We start from the raw sequence: 18,838 nt of genomic DNA on the forward strand, positions 1-18,838 counted from the left end.
GGACAGGTCATGTGCGTGAATGATCCTACCTAATAAAAAGTAATAGGCAAATTAACCATCACTCTGCTACATCCCCAAAGCTATGCCCACCAGCCAATCAGAGTGAGTATTCAAATAAACTCAACCAAGATGGCTAAGCCATAGAGAGCAGGAGGAAACCAAGCTTTCTGGCTACCCTTCCTGGACTAAGCCTCCATTCAAGGCTACAAAGTTTTAATTATAGAAGGCAAACAAATAAAAAAAAAATTTTTTTTAAATGGTGGCAGCCACAGAGCTGGAAAGAGCGGGAGGCTAGGGTTGTCCCTGGCAATGGAAGAAGCCAAGCTTTCTGCACACCCTGGCTGGCCCAGGCCTATGCTTAAGGCTACAAAGTTTTAATTATAGAAGGATAATAAACTCTGACAGAAATGACTGCTGGCCATGGAGCAAGGAGGCTTGGCTCCGCTTCAGGCTACAAAGTTTCAATTGTAGAAGGTAAAAATTCCAGATACCAGGGCCTCCGCTTGGGTCACCTGGGAGCATGGCTGGCCTACAATCCACCACATGCCCCTCGCCCAGGCCACCCTACGCTCCCAGGGAACCCCTCCCTGATCCAGGACACCCTTCAGGGAAAACCAGCTGGTCCCCATCCATGTACCAGGCCTCTATCCAATCTAATAAGTATAATATGCAGATTGACCATCACTCCAACACAAAATGGCTGCCCCCATGTTTACACAAGAGGCCACCACAAGATGGCCAGCAGGGGAGGGCAGTTGGGAGGCACCAGGCCTGCAAAGGAGGGCAGTTGAGAGGGATCAGGTCTGCAAGAGAGGACAGTTGGAGGCGATCAACCCTGCAGGGCAGGGAAGTTATGGGTGACCAGCCCAGCAGAGGGAAGTTGAGGGCAAACAGGCTGGCAGGGGAGCAGTTAGACATCAATCAGGCTGGCATGAAGTGGTTAGGAGGTGATCAGGCTGGGAGGCAGAAGCGATTAGGGACAATCAGAAAGACAGGCAGATAGATGCAGAGGAGCATTTGGGACCCAGCAGTCCTAGACTGTGAGAGGGATCCCAGATTGGAGAGGGTGCAGGTTGGGCCTCTAGTTATAAATAGGAGCTAACTGCCGAAACAAGTTTGGTTCAGTGGATAGAGCGTCGGTCTGTGGACTGAAAGGTCCCAGGTTCAATTCCGGTCAAGGGCATGTACCTTGGTTGCAGGCACATCCCCAATAGGATATGTGCGGGAGGCAGCTGATTGATATTTCTCATAAATGTTTCTAACTCTCTGTCCCTCTTCCTTCCTCTCTGTAAAAAATCAATAGATTAAAAAAAAAGGCCGCAGACCCAGCACTAGCACCAGCTGGCCTTGTTTCACAGCTGGGCCTTGCCTGGGCATCTCTGAACCCAATACAAACAGCAAATAGCAGATCTGTCTATTGTCCCTGCTGGGTGGCCCTAAGCAGTGGTTGACCTTGCATATCCTGGAGGCCCTTGAGCCAGTGCAGCGAGTGGACAGCTTCAGACCATAGATTACAACACTACACAGTCACACGCACCACACTCAGGAGGCAAACTCAGCACCAAAGCCCACTGAAGCAAGTCCTGCTGCATAGGGGTGTTTCCTGTACAGCAGCTCTCCACTGTAGCTGCAGCTGGTCCTCACAGCCTGGCCTTGGGTCAACTCCTCCCGGTGACACCAACAGCAATCAAGACTGTGCACACACAGGGGCGCCCCTAGAATGCCCCCCAGCTCAGGTGACTGGGGAGGCTGAGCCAAAGGACCTCTACACAAGGGCACTCTGCCAATTCTAGGAGACATAGCAACAAACTTGGGGGAGGAAGGAAGCAGGAAGAAAAAGGTATCTATTAGTTGCCATTTTATTTTTCATATATCAACAAACTAAAAATCAAAATGAGTAGGAAACCTAATGAACAAAATAAACTGGTGAATAAAATACAATCAGAGGCATAGGAGAAAAAAAAAATTTCACATTCACTGAATTTATAAGGCTTTTCTCCAGTGTGAAGTCTCTGATGATATCGGAGACTACTGCTACCTGTAAAAGATTTCCCACACTCACTGCAGTGATAAGGCCTTTCTCCAGTGGGCACTCTCTGATGACGACAAAGTTCATTTCTACTGGTGTAAGCTTTCCCACACTCACTGCATTTATAAGGCTTTTCTCCAGTCTGACCTCACTGTTGATAATGAAAGGTAGATAATTTGGGTAAAATATTTTCCACATTCAGAGGACACAAAACATTGACTTCCAAGATGGATACCTTTTTTTCTGAATAAATGTGTGTGCCACTAATGTATTTCTTACGTTCTTTTCTACTATAACTATTTTTGCCCGTTGGAAACATCATCCCACATGTCAAAACTGCAGTGGGACTGTCCCGGTCCTGAGTAACCTTTAAGTGCAGATGTCCTGACCCAGTAAGTAAACCCTGCCAAACCTCCTCGCATGTGAAATGATTCTGAGACACCTTGAAATCGCACCTGTTTGCACTTGAGTTCCTTTCCACACCTCTCATCAAAGTCTTCTCTCTCACATGCTGCTAGTGAAATTCTGCACTGAAATAAAATATTTTTGCACAGGCCCCACATCTCAACAGTATCTATTCGTGTTGTGTTCCCTGCCCCTCCATAAAGTGGATAATGTTCGCCAAGACCAGTTCACAACTCTCACAGGGGTGACAAAATAGAAAAAATAAACAGTCCACACTGCAACAAATAAAGAAAAATAGTGTTTTCACTGCACAACAGCAATAAACAAAATGAAATGAAAGGCAATCTAGAAGATTGGAGAAAATACTTCCAAATCATATGAAGTAGTTATTTCAAAGGACTGTGGGAACAGTTATGATCAGCACAATAAAGCGAATATTGCAAAAGACTAGATTCCTAAAAACCATTGGAGTTCCCAGGAAATAATGAAGGTATGTTAATAATATACTCCAAGCTAATAACAATGCAATGAGTCTGTCTCAAAAGCAAACTCAATATAACTTCACTAAAAACATTTTATTGCTAAGCACTGGTAATAAACATCTAAGCTTCCTAGAAACATGGTGGCACTAAACCTGCTGAATGCTGGGCTGCCTAAAACATGGACTTTGTAGAAAAGCGGGTGTCGGGGAGTAATCTGCCAAGTACTATTAAGTACATGCAACAATATGTGTTCCTGTATGTCGAAGGCAATTAATATATAAAATATACAAGATTTTCAAAAGACTCTCTAACAAAAAAAATATAGTTAATAAACAGGATAAAGATGTAGAGTCAATTTTTCAAAAAATATTTACAGCCTGCCCTAACCGGTTTGGCTCAGTGGATAGAGCGTCGGCCTGCAGACTGAGGGGTCCCGGGTTCGATTCCGGTCGGGGGCATGTGCCTTGGTTGCGGGCACATCCCCGGTGAGGAGTGTGCAGGAGGCAGCTGATCCATGTTTCTCTTTCATCGATGTTTCTAACTCTCTATCCCTCCCCCTTCCTCTCTGTAAAAAATCAATAAAATAAACAAAAAAATTTACAGCCAGAACCGGTTTGGCTCAGTGGATAGAGTCTGTGACGCCCTCCCTGCAGCCTCCAATCTGCCCGCCAATCCTCACAGCCACACCCTCAGGGGAACCTCAGAGGCCGGTCACCCCTGTCCTCTCCGCCCCGCACTGGCTGTGTCCTCAGAAGCCACCGCGCTCCTCCCTCCCCTCCGCCTTCCTCACGGTCCTCCCCGCGGACGGAGCTGCAGGAGGGACAGGCCCGCACCGGGCTGTGGGGTGCGGGGTGAGGAGGCGGGGGGCCCGGGGGACAGGAACTCACCTCAGCGAAGCTCATCAGCGCGGGAGCCGCCATCGCGCTCTGTGGGCCGCGCGGGGCGGAAGCGGCGGGAGCGGAAGCCGCGGCAGGAATGGCGGGGCCTGTCCCGGCCCTGGCGGGGGTCCGGGCGGTGACTCCGAGCTCCAACCCCACGTGTGAGCGGTGAGCACCACGGGAGGCTCCGTCCATGTAAAACTTCTGCACAGCACGCTGTGACCAGAAAACCCTGACCGCCTGAGACAAAAACCTGAGAAGGTAAAACCTCGTGAGGGCTAGTGTCCCTCCCTACTGAAGTGGCCAAACGGAAATGCTGTTCCAGAGTTTCCATTGGCTAAACCTGGTAGCATGCCTTGCTTGGCCTTGTGGGTAATGTAGTTTCTTGCTCCTAGGCCAGGATCCCATATTTCTCAGTTGACTCCAGGACTGGATTTAGGTTCAAATAGCCCAAGAACAGACTAAGTATCCCTCTCCCTTCCTCTTTGTAAAAAAATCAATAAAATATATTTTATAAAGAAAAGAAAAAGTTCTTCCTGCTTGTTTTGTGACTTTCCAAAATTTATAAAAAGTACCTGCTGCCCTGGCCGATTTGGCTCAGTGGATAGAGCGCTGGCCTGCGGACTAAAAGCTCCCAGGTTGGATTCCGGTTAAGGGCATGTGCCTTGGTTGCGGGCACATCCCAGAAGGGGGTGTGCAGGATGCAGCTGATCGATGTTTCTCTCTCATCGATGTTTCTAGCTCTCTAGCTCTCTCCCTTCCTCTCTGTAAAAAAATCAATAAAATATATTTAAAATAAAATTCTCTTAAAATATTTATTTAAAAAATAATAGATTATTCCGATACAAAAACACACACAATAATTTCCTAAAGCTAAAAGGGCTCAAAATGAGTGAAATTTCAACATCCACCTTTGTTGTTCTCCTGTCCTTTTGTTAAAGAAAACTGCCAAAATTCACAGCACATTAGGCAGAATATATATTTTAAGAAAGACACAGACTCACCTTCTGAGAAAAGGCTCTCTCAATTCTTAGAAAAAATACAATGAAACAACAGAGGTAGAATGACAAAATTACAGAACGTTTAAATAATTGCCAAAACCGGTTTGGCTCAGTGGATAGAACATCGGCCTGCAGACTGAAAGTCCCAGGTTTAATTCCAGTCAAGGGCATGTACCTTGGTTGTGGGCGCATCCCCAGTGGGCAGTGTGCGAGAGGAAGCTGGTCGATGTTTCTCTCTCATGGATGTTTCTAACTCTCTATCCCTCTCCCTTCCTCTCTGTAAAAAAAATCAATAAAATATATATTTTTAAAAAAAGAATAATTGACAAAACAAAATATTTGCTAGAATGTGTGGAATATAAAAACATCACACATTGGTGAAAAGATACAATCAGTTTATTTGTATTTTTAAAGAATAGTTTGATTTTTAAAATTTTTTAAAAATATATATTATTGTTTTTTTACAGAGAGGAAGAGAGAGGGATAGAGAGTTAGAAAAAGCGATCAGAGAGAATCATCAATCAGCTACCTCTTGCACACCCCCACTGGGGATGCGACCACAACCAAGGTACATGCCCTTGACTGGAATTGAACCTGGGACTTTCAGTCTGCAGGCTGATGCTCTATCCACTGAGCCAAACTGGTCTCAGCTAGTTTATTGATTTTTAAAATATATATTTATTGATCTCAGGAAGAAAAGGAGAGACAAAGATTGATAGAAGCAACGATGTGATAGAATCATTGATTGGCTGCCTTCTGCAGACCCTACACTGAGATTTGAGCCAGCAAATCAGGAATGTGCCCTGACTGGGAATCTAACCATGACCTCCTGGTTCATAGGTCAAAGCTCAATGACTGAGAAATGCCAGACAATTTTATTAATTTGGGGAGAAATAAAAAGAGGGAAACATGATGTGAGAGTACATCAACCAGCCGCCTCCTGCAAACCCAATTCTGGGAGCTAACACATAACCTAGACACAATCCCAGCAATCCAACTGGTAACACTACTGTGCATGGGATTACACCCAAACACGTGAGCCACAACATCCATGACGGTATATTGAGTTTAGAGCACAAAGTGCTAATCTTTGTAAATTTAAACAAATACACAATGACCTAGATTATGCAATGAATTTTTGACAAAGTTAAATGAAATTTATATCTATATAAAGAATTATGCAAAAATGGTTGAACTAGTTTTATTAGAAATAACAAAATATTCATAAAAATGGGCAAACTGTTGATGATATACTTAAGGTAAGTATATTTGTCAAAAAAATATTACTAATATATCTTTACTAAATATCAGTCTTTATGAAACATAAAAAACAAATACTTAGAAATAGCAAAGTGATCTATTAAAATGAGATGTAAAGCAATGGTCAATAGGAAAGCTGTGAAGAACAAGGCAGATTAAAAATGGTCACGAAGCCAAAACCGGTTTGGCTCAGTGGATAGAGCGTCGGTCTGCGGACTGAAAGGTCCCAGGTTCGATTCCAGTCAAGGGAATGTACCTTGGTTTCAGGCACATCCCTGGTGTGGGGTGTGCAGGAGGCAGCTAGTCGATGTCTCTCTCTCCTCTCCCTTCCTCTCTGTAAAAAAAATCAATAAAACATTTTAAAAAAATGGTCACGAAGCAAGTTCACAGTGACCAATAAGGTGTTATAACGATGGTTTGTTTCACGCACACATCAAGATTCATGAAATACTAAACAGGCATACTTTATTCACATAGCTTTTAAAAATGGTTGCAGATAAAAAAGTGTGTATGTTCAACTCTATTGGAAAAATAGGTTTGTCAAATCTATATTCAATCCACCTTCCTATTCCCTCTGGGCGAGAGTCTTGCCTCAGTAACAGAAAATATAACAATGAAGAATTTTCGCCCAAACCAACAGGAATACTGGCTGGATCACAGAAGCCACATCCCTGGATTAAAGACACCGATCGTTCTGAGGTGAACATCTAAGAGGGTACAGAAATCCACAAAACTTCTTGCTTAAATTCAATGACAGTGACTGTATCAAGAGATGGTAAACATGCCTGGAGATCCTCAGGTCTGTGTACACACCGCTCCTGTTGACTTTTCCTCAGAAACAGTCCTGGATGCACGTTTAGTTGAAGAACAGTCCATCTAATGGGCTACAGTCTTTGCCAAAATCCATTAGGCCAATGTTTCTGCGTTGAAAGGGTTTCCCCTAACTGCCATGGCCTTTTATCCAGTAACCATCACCCATAGAATTAAAGGCATTAGGGCACAAGGCCCTCTATAAAATGTGAGCAAGAGATTCCCTGAAATGTTCTGGCATCCACTGAAAACAAGACAAGTATTCATGCTGTAAGAAGACATACTTGAGGTTGTCACAGCAACACTCTTTGGAGTGATCTTTTGTGTCTCACAGCATCCATCTTCACATGAGGCCTAGAGTCCACAGTGTTTTCTAGGAAAATACAGGCAGCAATGTAAATTAGGCAAAAACTGCTAAGGTAATTTCTATGCCATACTTTTCCCTCAAGGGCAAAGAATGTTTGAGGCCCCATAAAAGTTTTTTACTTTGGGGAACTTTAGAGTCAACTGTGAAAGTCAAGGCCTCAACCATGTCCTCCAACCACTTCATCTGCCATTTCTGCCGCCGGCCCCTAAAGCTGTCCTCGGGAATTGACCTGCAGCTTTGAACTTCCCATCAGCTCAGGGGGACGTGGGAGACACTCCAGAAGAAGGCTCTGCTTTCCAGGGTGGAGACAGACCTGGAAGAGCTCCAGGGTAGTGCCTCTGGCTGGACCATCCCTGTTGATGGCGAGATGTCCGGGGATGGTCCCAGCAACTTCACTCTGTTCAGGAAGCTGGCCTCTGGGAGGACTCTCAGTAACACCCAGAGGGCCATGACGGGCCATTGTGACAACCTATCTGGTGAAGAGCTAGACCATCACATGTGAGGATTGTACTGACAGTCTCTTGGAGAAGCTGGACAGTTAGCTTAGGACCTCAGAGTCAGACCTGCAAATGCTGTTGGGAGACCAGGGATGGATTAGGTGAGGACGTGAGGGAGATACTGGAACAGGAGCTGAGGTTGTGGAGCTGGAGGAAGTGAGGCTGGTCCAAGAGGTGGAGGAGATGGAGAAGAACCAAGACAGGGTAGCTGTGGCCCTGGAGGCGGCCCAGGCAGAGATGAAGATGCTGGAGCAGGAGGGAAAGCAGTACCACAGGGACCCCAGTGAACTGCGGTGGCAACAACTGGAACTGCAGGATGAGCTTTGGAGTGTGGAGTACCAGCTGCTACACACACAACTCAGCTTATCTGGCTGAAAAAAACCAATGCCTTCAAGGCCGTGTTTGAGATCTGCTATTATGGCCCCGTTGCCATCATCAATACCTTCAGGTTGGGTAGTGTCCCCACTGTCCTCGAGAGCTGGAGGGAGATCAGCACAGCCTGGGCACACAGAGCTTTGCTGCTCATGGCCTTGTCTAACACAGTGGGTCTGCAGTTTCAGAGGTAGCAGCTCATCTCCATGGAGACCACTCCTACCTGAAGTCATTGATAGAGGACCCCGAACGCTGCCCTTGTTCTGCACTGGGGGAAGAATTCTCTCTTGGGCAAGTCTGGCCAGGCCATGGTGGCCTTCCTCAACTGCATGCAGCAGTTCACTGAGGCCAAGAAGGAGAGCCAGCTCTCTGCAGGCCTTGCATGATCCACGTGGAGCAGGGCCTGATGGAGGACCCAGAATCCGGTGAATTCTACTCTATCAGTACTTACCTGAACAGGGAGGAACAGTGGACAAAGGCACTCAAGCTCATGCTTACAAATTTTAAGTGGAGGCTGGACTGGGTCTCCTTAAGGTATGGTCCCAAATAGCTGCATCTGAACATTATGCTAAGAGAAAAAACACACTATAGAAAGAGACCCATAAAGAACAGGCAGACATCTCTGATGGGGTTGGGTGAGAGGGGCTGAGCAAAAAGAGAGGACACAATGCCTCGATACGCATAGATGGTCAGTAGTGAGCAGGTAGATGTCTATTTGTCTCCTTCTAAAATGGTGCTATCTGCCGCAGCTTGTGCCTTCATGGTTGAGCATGAAGCAAGATACAGTTGGAGGAGGTATATCCATAACTACAACTTGTCTTCTGGCAACGTTTCCAAACTTGTATGAACTACCTGGTGATCCTTTGAAGAAATATATGCATAAGCATCATGGGAAGAAAGATGCAGAAGGAACTCTTGTTAGCTGGGGGCCCCCGAAGACCCTCAATAGTGAAGAATTCAGGAATCAACACAATTGTAAAAACTGCACTTGTGCCTTTTTACTACATTGTTCGTTGACCTCAACAAAATCCCATGTCCCAAATTAGGAAATGGTTCAATGCCCTTCAAGTAACATTATTCCCAGGGGCACAAGCGCCAACAATAGACTTAGACCAGGTTTTGAACTTCCATGAGGCTGCTGCTTGAGCCAGGCAAGAGATTCAACTTAAAATGTATTGGCATTCCTTGGAAACAAGAAAAAAATTCATGCTGCTCCCAGGCACAGGTGAGGTTGTCATAGCCATACACTCATTGCAGTGATCTCTGTGTCTCAAAGCATCCATTTTCACATGAGGACTACAGAGTCTACAGTGTTTCCCAGTAAAGTACAGGCAGTAATGTAAATTGGACAAAAACTGCTGAGCTAATTTCTGCACCAGAAAGTTCCCTCAAAGGCAAAAAATATTTGACACCTATAAATGTTTTGCACCTCATAGTGCTTGCAGAGCCCAGATCTCCTTAAAAACTACTCCACACAGGAAACAGAACACCCAGGATTAAAGACTTAGGCATGACACTGGCATTTTTTGCATTGGTGACTTACACATTCAAAGATTCATCACTGGCATTTTAGTGAAGGCATGTCCCTAAAACTGGCTACCTTTCTGCAATACTTTATTTCTGGGCCAACACTAAGACAGGGCTACATGCCAACTCACGAGAGTGAAAAGAATGAAGACCTCCTAAGCGATCAGGTATTCCTAATTTTCTTCAACAAATCAGACAACAGAGCTTCCCAGTGCACGTGAGTATGGTGATTGATGCCAACTGTGGGGAACTTATGGGTGGTACAGATGAAATATCTTCAGCAACAGTTGACAGATCTGTCAAGACATCTTGGTATTTAAGATGAAATAGCCCTAGTTGGTTTTACTCAATGGATAAAACTACGGTTTTCAGATAGAAGGGTCCTGGGTCAGCTTTCAATCAAGCGCAAATGCCCAGGTTGTGGGCATGATACCATGTAGGGTAAGTTAAAGAGGCAGCCAATAAATGATACTCTCTCTTTCATTAATGTTTCTATCTTTGTCTCTCCCTATCTGAAATCAATAAAAATATATATTTTTAAAGTGCAAAATAGATACATACACTTCCAGAATAAAAAAACAAAAACAATTATACTTATGGGAACTTTCAATAAAGTTTATGTTTAAATATATGTGATTCAACTCAGATTAATGAGATTTTACAAGTTTTTCCATATTGTTAAAACCTAACTAAAAAAGTACATTTTCTACACATGTAATAAATTTTTCACATGGGAATTCATCTGTGCAAAGCAAATATAGACAATTAGCTGAAAAATTCCTCACATTAATTACACACATAAGGTCTTTATACAGAGTGAACTCTATGATGATTATGAAGGCCACCCCTACTAGAAAAAGATTTACCACATTCCCTACACTTATAAGGCTTTTCTCCAGTGTGAACTCTCTGATGTTCACGGAGTTCTTTTCTACGGGTAAAAGATTTCCTACATTCAATGCATTCATAAGGCTTTTCTCCAGTGTGAACTCTCTGGTGACCATGCAGACTATCTGACCTGGTGAAAGACTTCCCACATTCACTGCATTTATAAGGCCTTTCTCCAGAGTGAATTCTCTGATTACAATTGGGGTGAGTGCTAGTAATTAAAGATTTCCCACATTCACTGCACTGATAAGGCCTTTCTCCAGTATGAACTCTCTGATGACAACGAAGTTGAGTGCTAGTGATAAAAGATTTCCCACATTCCCTACAATGATAAGGCCTTTCTCCAGTGTGAGAACGTTGATGATTACGGAGTGTACTGCTACTGGTAAAAGATTTCCCACATTCACTGCACTGATAAGGCCTTTCTCCAGTGTGAACTCTCTGATGACAACGAAGGTCAGTACTTGTAATAAAAGATTTCCCACATTCACTGCAATTATAAGGCCTTTCTCCAGTGTGCACTCTCTGATGACGACAAAGTTTAGTGCTACTAGTAAAAGCTTTCTCACATTCACTGCATTTATAAGGCTTTTCTCCAGAGTGAACCCTCTGATGACAATGAAGATTACTGCTATCAGTAAAAGATTTCCCACATTCGTTGCACTTATAAGGTCTTTCTCCAGTATGAAGTCTCTGATGACGACAAAAGTCAGTACTATTGGTAAAAGCTTTCCCACATTCACTGCATTTATAAGGCTTTTCTCCAGTGTGAACTCTCTGATGACAACGAAGGTTACTGCTAGTGGTAAAAGATTTCCCACATTCACTGCACTGATAACGGCTTTCTCCAGTATGAATTCTTTTATGACAACAAAAGGCAGTGCTAGTGGTAAAAGATTTTCCACATTCACTGCACTCATAAGGCCTTTCTCCAGTGTGCAGTCTCTGATGACGACAAAGATTTTGCATTCTGGTAAAAGCTTTACCACATTCACTACATTTATAAGGCTTTTCTCCTGTGTGAACTCTCTGATGACAATGAAGGTTACTGCTAGTGATAAAAGATTTTCCACATTCACTGCACTCATAAGGCCGTTCTCCAGTGTGAAGTCTTTGATGATGACAAAGGCTTTGCATTGTGGTAAAAGCTTTCCTACACTCACTGCATTGATAAGGCTTTTCTCCATTGTGAACCCTCTGATGACAACGAAGGTTACTGCTAGTGGTAAAAGATTTCCCACATTCAGTGCATTTATAAGGCTTTTCTACAGTGTTAACTGTCTGATGATAATGAAGATGATTGCTACTAATAAAAGATTTCACAAACTTACTGCACTCATAAGACCTTTCTCCTGTGTGAAGTCTCTGATAATGAAAGCTAGAACACTTGGTAAAATATTTTCCATATTCACAGCAAACAAAACACCCACTTCTAGCATGGACACCCTTGTCTTTGATAAACGTGTCGTTGCAACCAATGTCTTCTTCATATTCTTTTCTGATGTAATAATCTTTTCTCCTTTGAAATGTCACCCCACACTTTAAAATATCATTTGGCCTTTCCTTGGTCTGCGTAGTCTCCTGGTGGACATGTCCTGACCCAGTAAGGGTGCCCTGCCCAAGCTTCCCCCAGGTAAAATGATTCTGGGACACGTTGAAATTGCAGCTGTTTGTAAGTGAGATCCTGTCTATTTCTCTAATGAAAGGCTTCTCTCTCACATGGTGCTGATGAAATTTTTCTCTGAAAAAGAACTGTTTTGCACAGATCCCACTCGCCAACAGTATCTGTGCATGTTGTGTTCCCTGCAGCTCAATCAATTGGAAAATGTTTCCCAGAACTAGTCCACAACTCTCATTGTGGCTCTTCTGGGAAGACAAGGCTAACTTGGGATTCTTTGTCTGTGACACTCTTACAGAAACATTCTGTTCAGTCGGTGCCTCCACATTCTCTGCTTCACAGCAATAACCTGCACAATAAGAAAGGCTGGTGAGGTACATGGTGACCTTATGAAAACAGAATATCTTCACCACAAACATTTATCTGTCATGACTAGATATGATTTCCAAAGAATGATTTTCAAGACAAGTAATGTTGACTCTGAGGAAATGTGTTTTATACAGTACTAGAGGCCCAGTACACGAATTCGTGTATCAGTGGATCCCTTGGCCTGTACTGGAGGATCGGGTCAAAACCAGCTCTATGACAACCCCCAAGGGGTCATACATTGCAAGCGGGCGCAAGCCAGGTGGGCCAGGTGCATGATTGGGGCTGGGGAGAGATGCAGGAGATTGGCCAGCGGGGGATGAACCGTGAAAGGGCTTCAGGGCGTGTCCGGCCCATTTCATTCAGTCCCGATCAGATGGACACCAGCAGCAAACTAACTTACCAGTCAGAGTATCTGCCTCCTGGTGGTCAGTGCATGCCATAGCAACTGGTCAACTGGTCGACTGTCTTCCCCGGGTGGTCAGAGCATATCATAGCGAGGGGTTGAATGGCCTTAGCATATCATTAGCATATTATACTTTGATTGGTTGAATGGTCAACTAGTCAACTAGACAGTTAGCATATTATGCTTTTATTTTATAGGATTTGGCCCCAAAGGTCAGTCAATGGTGAAAATCTCAGTAAGGGAGGAACAGAAGTATAGGATGGAATACAAAAAAGAGAGGAAGGGTCTGTACATTGTTCCTCCCCAAATGGCTTTCTTTCGGGTCTTTCATGCTGGTGTCTTGAGTCTGTGTAGAATAATTTGAATGTGTTCAAACCCATAAAAATCAATTGTATTAGAGCACATAATGTTCAACATCAGTATAATAACACATGTACACTCTAAGGCTCTGCAGGCATGGACCAATGTTGGAGTACAGTAAAGAGAGACCTATGTAAGAGGTAGAGTTGGAAAGTCTAGAGAAGTTAAGGTTATCTGTGGGCTGGGAATCCAATTAGAAATGATCACTGTTAGAACTAAGTAGTTTTCAAAGTACCAACAACAAGCAAGGAGAAGAATTGGGTGAAGAATGGGCAGTGATAATAAAACACCATTGAACAAAATGAGTTCATAGTTATGACATTAACAGGGTCAAAACCTCCCCAACAATCCTTCACCAAGGCAAGGCTGCATGTGAGTCCACTGTGTTGTACACTAAGTCATCTTTCTTCTGTGTTACACAAATTATTCTTCCCATCTAAAACACAAGTGAGTCACCATGGGAATTCAGCTGATATAAATTCAAAAGGAAAAACTAAAGAGATATATGGCCAGCACTTTGGTAGAATAACAAAGCATAGAAGACATACAGGAAAAAAACCTATGTGAGTGACATCACCAAGATGGCAGAAGGAGAAATACAGGAATGCTTTCCACTCCCAGTACAAGTACACAGCCAGACATGAACAAAAACCACTACAAGGGGAATTAAACCCTGGCTGGTTCAGTGGTTGGAGTGATGGCCTGCATAGCGAAGGGTCGATGGTTCGATTCCTCGTCAAAGTGATAAATCTGGGTTGTGATAAGCTGCCGACACCATCAGGACACATAACTCAAGGCAACCAGTCAATGTGTCTCTTTCCCATCAATGTTTTTCTGTTTGTCTCCCTTACTACCTTCTAATTCCTCTGAAAAGCAATAGTGAATAATATATACAAATAAGGAATTTTTTAAAAATATATATTTTATTGATTTTTTACAGAGAGGAAGGGAGAGAGATAGAAAGCTAGAAACACTGATGAGAGTCATTGATCAGCTGCCTTCTACATAACCCCCCAGCGGGGACATGCCTGCAACCAAGGCACATGCCCTTGACCGGAATCAAACCTGGGACCCTTCAGTCTGCAGGCCATCACTCTATCCACTGAACTGAGCCAAATCAGTTTAAGCAATTTTTTTTTTTAAAGAGTGAAATTAGCCCTGACCGGTTTGGCTTAGTGGATAGAGCGTCAGCCTGTGGACTCTGGGGACTGAGGGGTCCCAGGTTGGATCCTGGTCAAGGGCATGTACCTTGGTTGCGGGCGCATCCCCAGTACGGGGTGTGCAGGAGGCAGCTGATCAATATTTCTCTCTCATCGATGTTTCTAGCTCTCTACCCCTCTCTCTTCCGCTCTGTATAAAAATCAATATAATATATATTTTTTAAAAAGTGAAATTAAGACAGAAAGGAAGTAAGTGGGGCAAAAAAAAGGCCAATGGAACAATGGGTTATCAAACACACTTATAGATAACTAGGGTCAAACCCAAGTATCAGAATTTTCTCTATCAACCATTGCACTTACACAAACATTAACTTTGTGGCCTGCTCTATGAAAAACATTGGAAATTTGTGTTTTTAGGAATTACAGGAAACCCTGCAATATCTATGTATTCCCCATATCTACCATACCTACACAATCAGAGGACCCCATAAAGGTTGTCAGTATGAATTCCAAAAGAAATCCCTTTGGCAACAACTTCACCCAGCAATGCAATAAAAATCAATAATGTCCTCAACTGTGGAAAAGATAGTAAATCCACCAGTTGTCATTAAAAAAGAAAAGAAAAAAAATTGCTGCCAAATCCACTGTGGACCTATATAATCTTTGCTATTCTGACCTCAGCTAATGGGACTTTGAAGAAACTAGGCTACTGGTACTTTCTCAAACCTGAAACAATACCCCACCCAGTCAACAACCATATGGCAATCAATGTATTTCTTGAGCTAGAAATGGTCCTAGAGTTGAAAGGAGTAACTGCTTCATCAAATGAGTAGACATCAACACCGGACTAAAAACAAGGATAACATCAAGACAACACAACAATTTTTTACTAATCAATATCAAATAATTGGAGATCTACATACAGCCTTATAAAGAATTCTTTAAAAATATTTGGGAGCTATAAAAGAACACAAAAAGAATGAACATAATGAAGACATCAACACAGAACAAAAGGAGAATATCAGTTAAACAGAAATCATAAAAAAAGAATGAAACAGGAAATGTTGGATTTCACCAATCCAATAAAAAATGCAATAAACAGCATCAAAAGCAGACATAAAGAATATGTGATGTCCACAATAGGTCACTTGAAGTCATCCAAATGGAGATAAAAAGAAGAAAAATAAATTTAAAGAATACAGCAAGTTGAATTAAGAATACACCATCAAGATAATCTATATTTGCATTATGGGAATCCCAGGAAAAACTAAAGATGTTGGCTGGGTAAGAAGAAAGAGAGAGAAAAGGGAGAAAAGAAGAGGGGTAAAAATTTTATTTAAAAAAAAATGAGGCCAGAGAAACCAAGATGGCAGCATACGTAAATGCCTAACTGCAGCCTCACACAACAATTTCCAAAAATACAACTAAAATATAAAGTGGACATCATCCAGAACTACAGTAAAGTTGACTGACTGGAAATTCTACAACTAGAAGGAAAGAGAAAACCAGAAGGAAAATCAGAGGAGCTGTAAAAGCCTAAGGTATGGAGACATGGTGCGCACGTGGGGAGAGGATGGAGCCGGAGAGGAGGGGCGGCTGAGTGCCTGGTTGGCGTTCCCTAGCAGAAAGGAGATAAAAGCTCCGGACTGTGCTGAGCCCCAGTTCTGGGCCAGACCCTGGGGACTCAGCCTCATACAGAGGGATTCTAAGCTGTAAGGCGGAAACTCAGGGGAGCGGAGAAAAACAGAGCCCCAGAGTTGGGCACGTTGCGTGCAGAGGATGGACTGTTTGCTGCTGGATTGCCCTAGCGGGAAGGAGACAAAAGCTCCGGACTGCACTGAACCCCACTTCCAACTGCACTGAACCCCAGTTCCGGGCTCACTGGGAGAGAAATTAGACTGTCTGGTAGTGGGCGAAACTCGAGGGCACCTTTCTCTCAGAGGTGCCTGCAGCGAGTACCAAAGCAGTGAGTACCAAAGGACATTGAGAAACACTGAGGCTCAGGAACCTCATAGGGCGGGGCTGACAGGAAGCCAAGGCTGTAGGCTCCACCCTGAAACTCCGCCCCATCCAAGCTGAGCACAGAGGCTTTTGAATAAGGCTGTCTCCCGGCATAGATACAGCTGATCCTCACAGCCAATTGGCCTGGAAAATCAATAAAATATATTTTAAAAAAAGAAAAGAAAAAAGAATGCAATATTTGGGAAGAACAACTAGGCAAATGCAAAAAGCCATGTACTTTAATATAAAAACTGGAAAAGACATTCAAAAGACTGAGTAGCCAAAAAATACTGTTAAAATTAGGACTAGGGATGTAGAGACAATTATGGGAGGGGAAAATACATATAAATGGCCATCAGGAATATTACAAAAATGCTGTAACTCACTAGTAAAGGTGGAATTCATTAGATCCCCTGACACACAACCAACCAGAAACCCTTCCCTATGAGTTCACCACAGCAGGTGTTGTGACTAAAGGGATGGAATAGAACAGTGCAAACAAAACCACCCTGCCAACAATAGCCAAGTATGGAGAACACTGGAAAAATCAGGCAATGTGTTCAGTCCACAGGTGAGGACATAGTACCCCCTAGAGGTGAAGGGGTCTGGGCAAATGCAAAGCCAAGTCAGAGTGAGGGTCTTACCCAGGGAGGATACAAGTTCAAAGTTCTCCAGCATCACATTCAGGTACAGCTGTCTCTGACTCTCATCCAGGAGGCTCCATTCCTCCCTGGAGAAGTACAGGGCAATGTCCTCAAAGGTCACTCCAACCTTTCAGAATGGAGACAATTGAATCCATAGTTGAAATTTTGAGAACTAGCCATCCTACTCCTTACACATTGTCCTCACCCTGAACCTCCTCCAGGGTTCCCCAGTTTAGTGTGGACACCTGGTCCTAATGCCAGTGCAGGCTGCTCTCTCATCACAGTCCCATTACTCACTGTGACTGTCCTCAGCACAACACATGGGCTGGGAAGAGGGACAGCAGAGAAACACCATCTAAGCTCTGGGGAACCTGAGCTTATGCTTCACTCTTTAGATCTCACACCAGGTCCCGGGGACCATCAGCTCACACTTCCCCATATGTGCACACCACTGGGTATTGTCTGACCCCATCTCCCACTTCAGACCCCAGGTTCATTGCTCAGCTCTGCCCCCTTCCTGCTCCACAGCACAGGACCTGTCAGGGCTCATCCATGACCTTGGCGTATGGCATCCAGAGAGAGCTTGGGGGGATTTCAGAAGGATCTGGCACAACCCCAGTTTCCTGATGGACCCCACAGCCTGGGGAGAGCAGGGCCTGCGGCTCTGAAATCCTCCCTGCCCGTCTCTGAATTCTGTTTCCATCCTCACAGCCACACCCTCAGGGGAACCTCAGAGGCCGGTCACCCCTGTCCCCTCCGCCCCGCACTGGCTGTATCCTCAGAAGCCACCGCGCTCCTCCCTCCCGTCCGCCTTCCTCACGGTCCTCCCCGCGGGCGGAGCTGCAGGAGGGACAGGCCCGCACCGGGCTGTGGGGTGCGGGGTGAGGAGGCGGGGGGCCCGGGGGACAGGAACTCACCTCAGCGAAGCTCCTCAGCGCGGGCGCCGCCATCGCGCTCTGTGGGCCGCGCGGGGCGGGAGCGGCGGTCGCCGCGGGAATGGCGGTGCCTGTCCCGGCCCCGGTCCGGTGGCGACTCTGGCTGTGAGGCGGGAAACACCACTCTCCAGACTTCTCCACGGGAGGCTGAGACCAGGAGCTCCCGGCCGCCTGAGAATAAAACTGAGAGAAGACAAAACCCCACCAGGTGGCCAGCCGGTCCCGCCCTACAGAAGCGGCCAAGCGGAAACGTCTCCTTTGAGCCTTCATTGGCTGAGCCCGTTGTCATTCCACGCCCGGCCTTCTGGGTAATGTAGTTCCTACGTTCCAAGACGGGGATCCTGTATTTCCACAGCTCAATCCAGGCTGAGTGAGTATACACCAAGTATACTAAGGGCCCTCCAGGACCTTCAGCGGAGGTGACTTATAGGCCAAGTTTGTTTCTGGGAAACCTGCGTGTCTCCCTTTAGTTGGTGGTTTTGCATATCTTTCTTCAGGATCTGGTCTTTCAGAATAACATGCATTTTGTTCTTCATTCAGGCCTTTCACCTTTGGGCCTTATGTCGCTGGGGAACGTTGCTCCTTTCTAACAAAAACTACCCTGTGTCCCCGAAAATAAGACAGTGTCTTATATTAAGTTTTGCTCCCAAAGATGCGCTAGGTCTTACTTTCAGGGTATGTCTTATTTTTCCATGAAGAATAATACGGTACACATTTACTGTCAAATGAAAATAAAAGAAATTTATTACCTGTATACGGTATGGTAGTACGGTAATTGTCAACACAAACCAGACAAACTGTGAATCCTACCGTATCAAGAATTTACTCATTT

General features: G+C 44.5%; 1 protein-coding gene across 6 annotated transcripts in view; it reads right to left on the reverse strand.

Annotated features, from left to right (window-relative positions):
• Window positions 1-1,311: 1,311 nt before the first annotated feature.
• LOC118710218 (zinc finger protein 883-like) overlaps window positions 1,312-18,838 on the reverse strand; it is an 86,854-nt gene continuing 69,327 nt past the window's right edge. For 2 of the 6 annotated variants that reach the window (XM_045575968.1, XM_036422698.2), the window contains exon 3: window positions 10,230-12,483. In XM_045575968.1, coding sequence (XP_045431924.1) covers window positions 10,436-12,483 — 2,048 coding nt within the window. In that variant the 3' untranslated portion in view covers window positions 10,230-10,435. Of the gene's footprint in view, window positions 2,077-7,410; window positions 7,416-10,229; window positions 12,484-17,071; window positions 17,199-17,988; window positions 18,641-18,838 lie in introns of those variants that run through there. The other 4 variants (XM_045575969.1, XM_045575966.1, XM_036422693.2 and 1 more) reach the window with 4 other exon arrangements.

This window comes from Pipistrellus kuhlii, unplaced genomic scaffold (assembly GCF_014108245.1).
Source record: "Pipistrellus kuhlii isolate mPipKuh1 unplaced genomic scaffold, mPipKuh1.p scaffold_m20_p_71, whole genome shotgun sequence".
Lineage (NCBI taxonomy): Eukaryota > Metazoa > Chordata > Mammalia > Chiroptera > Vespertilionidae > Pipistrellus > Pipistrellus kuhlii.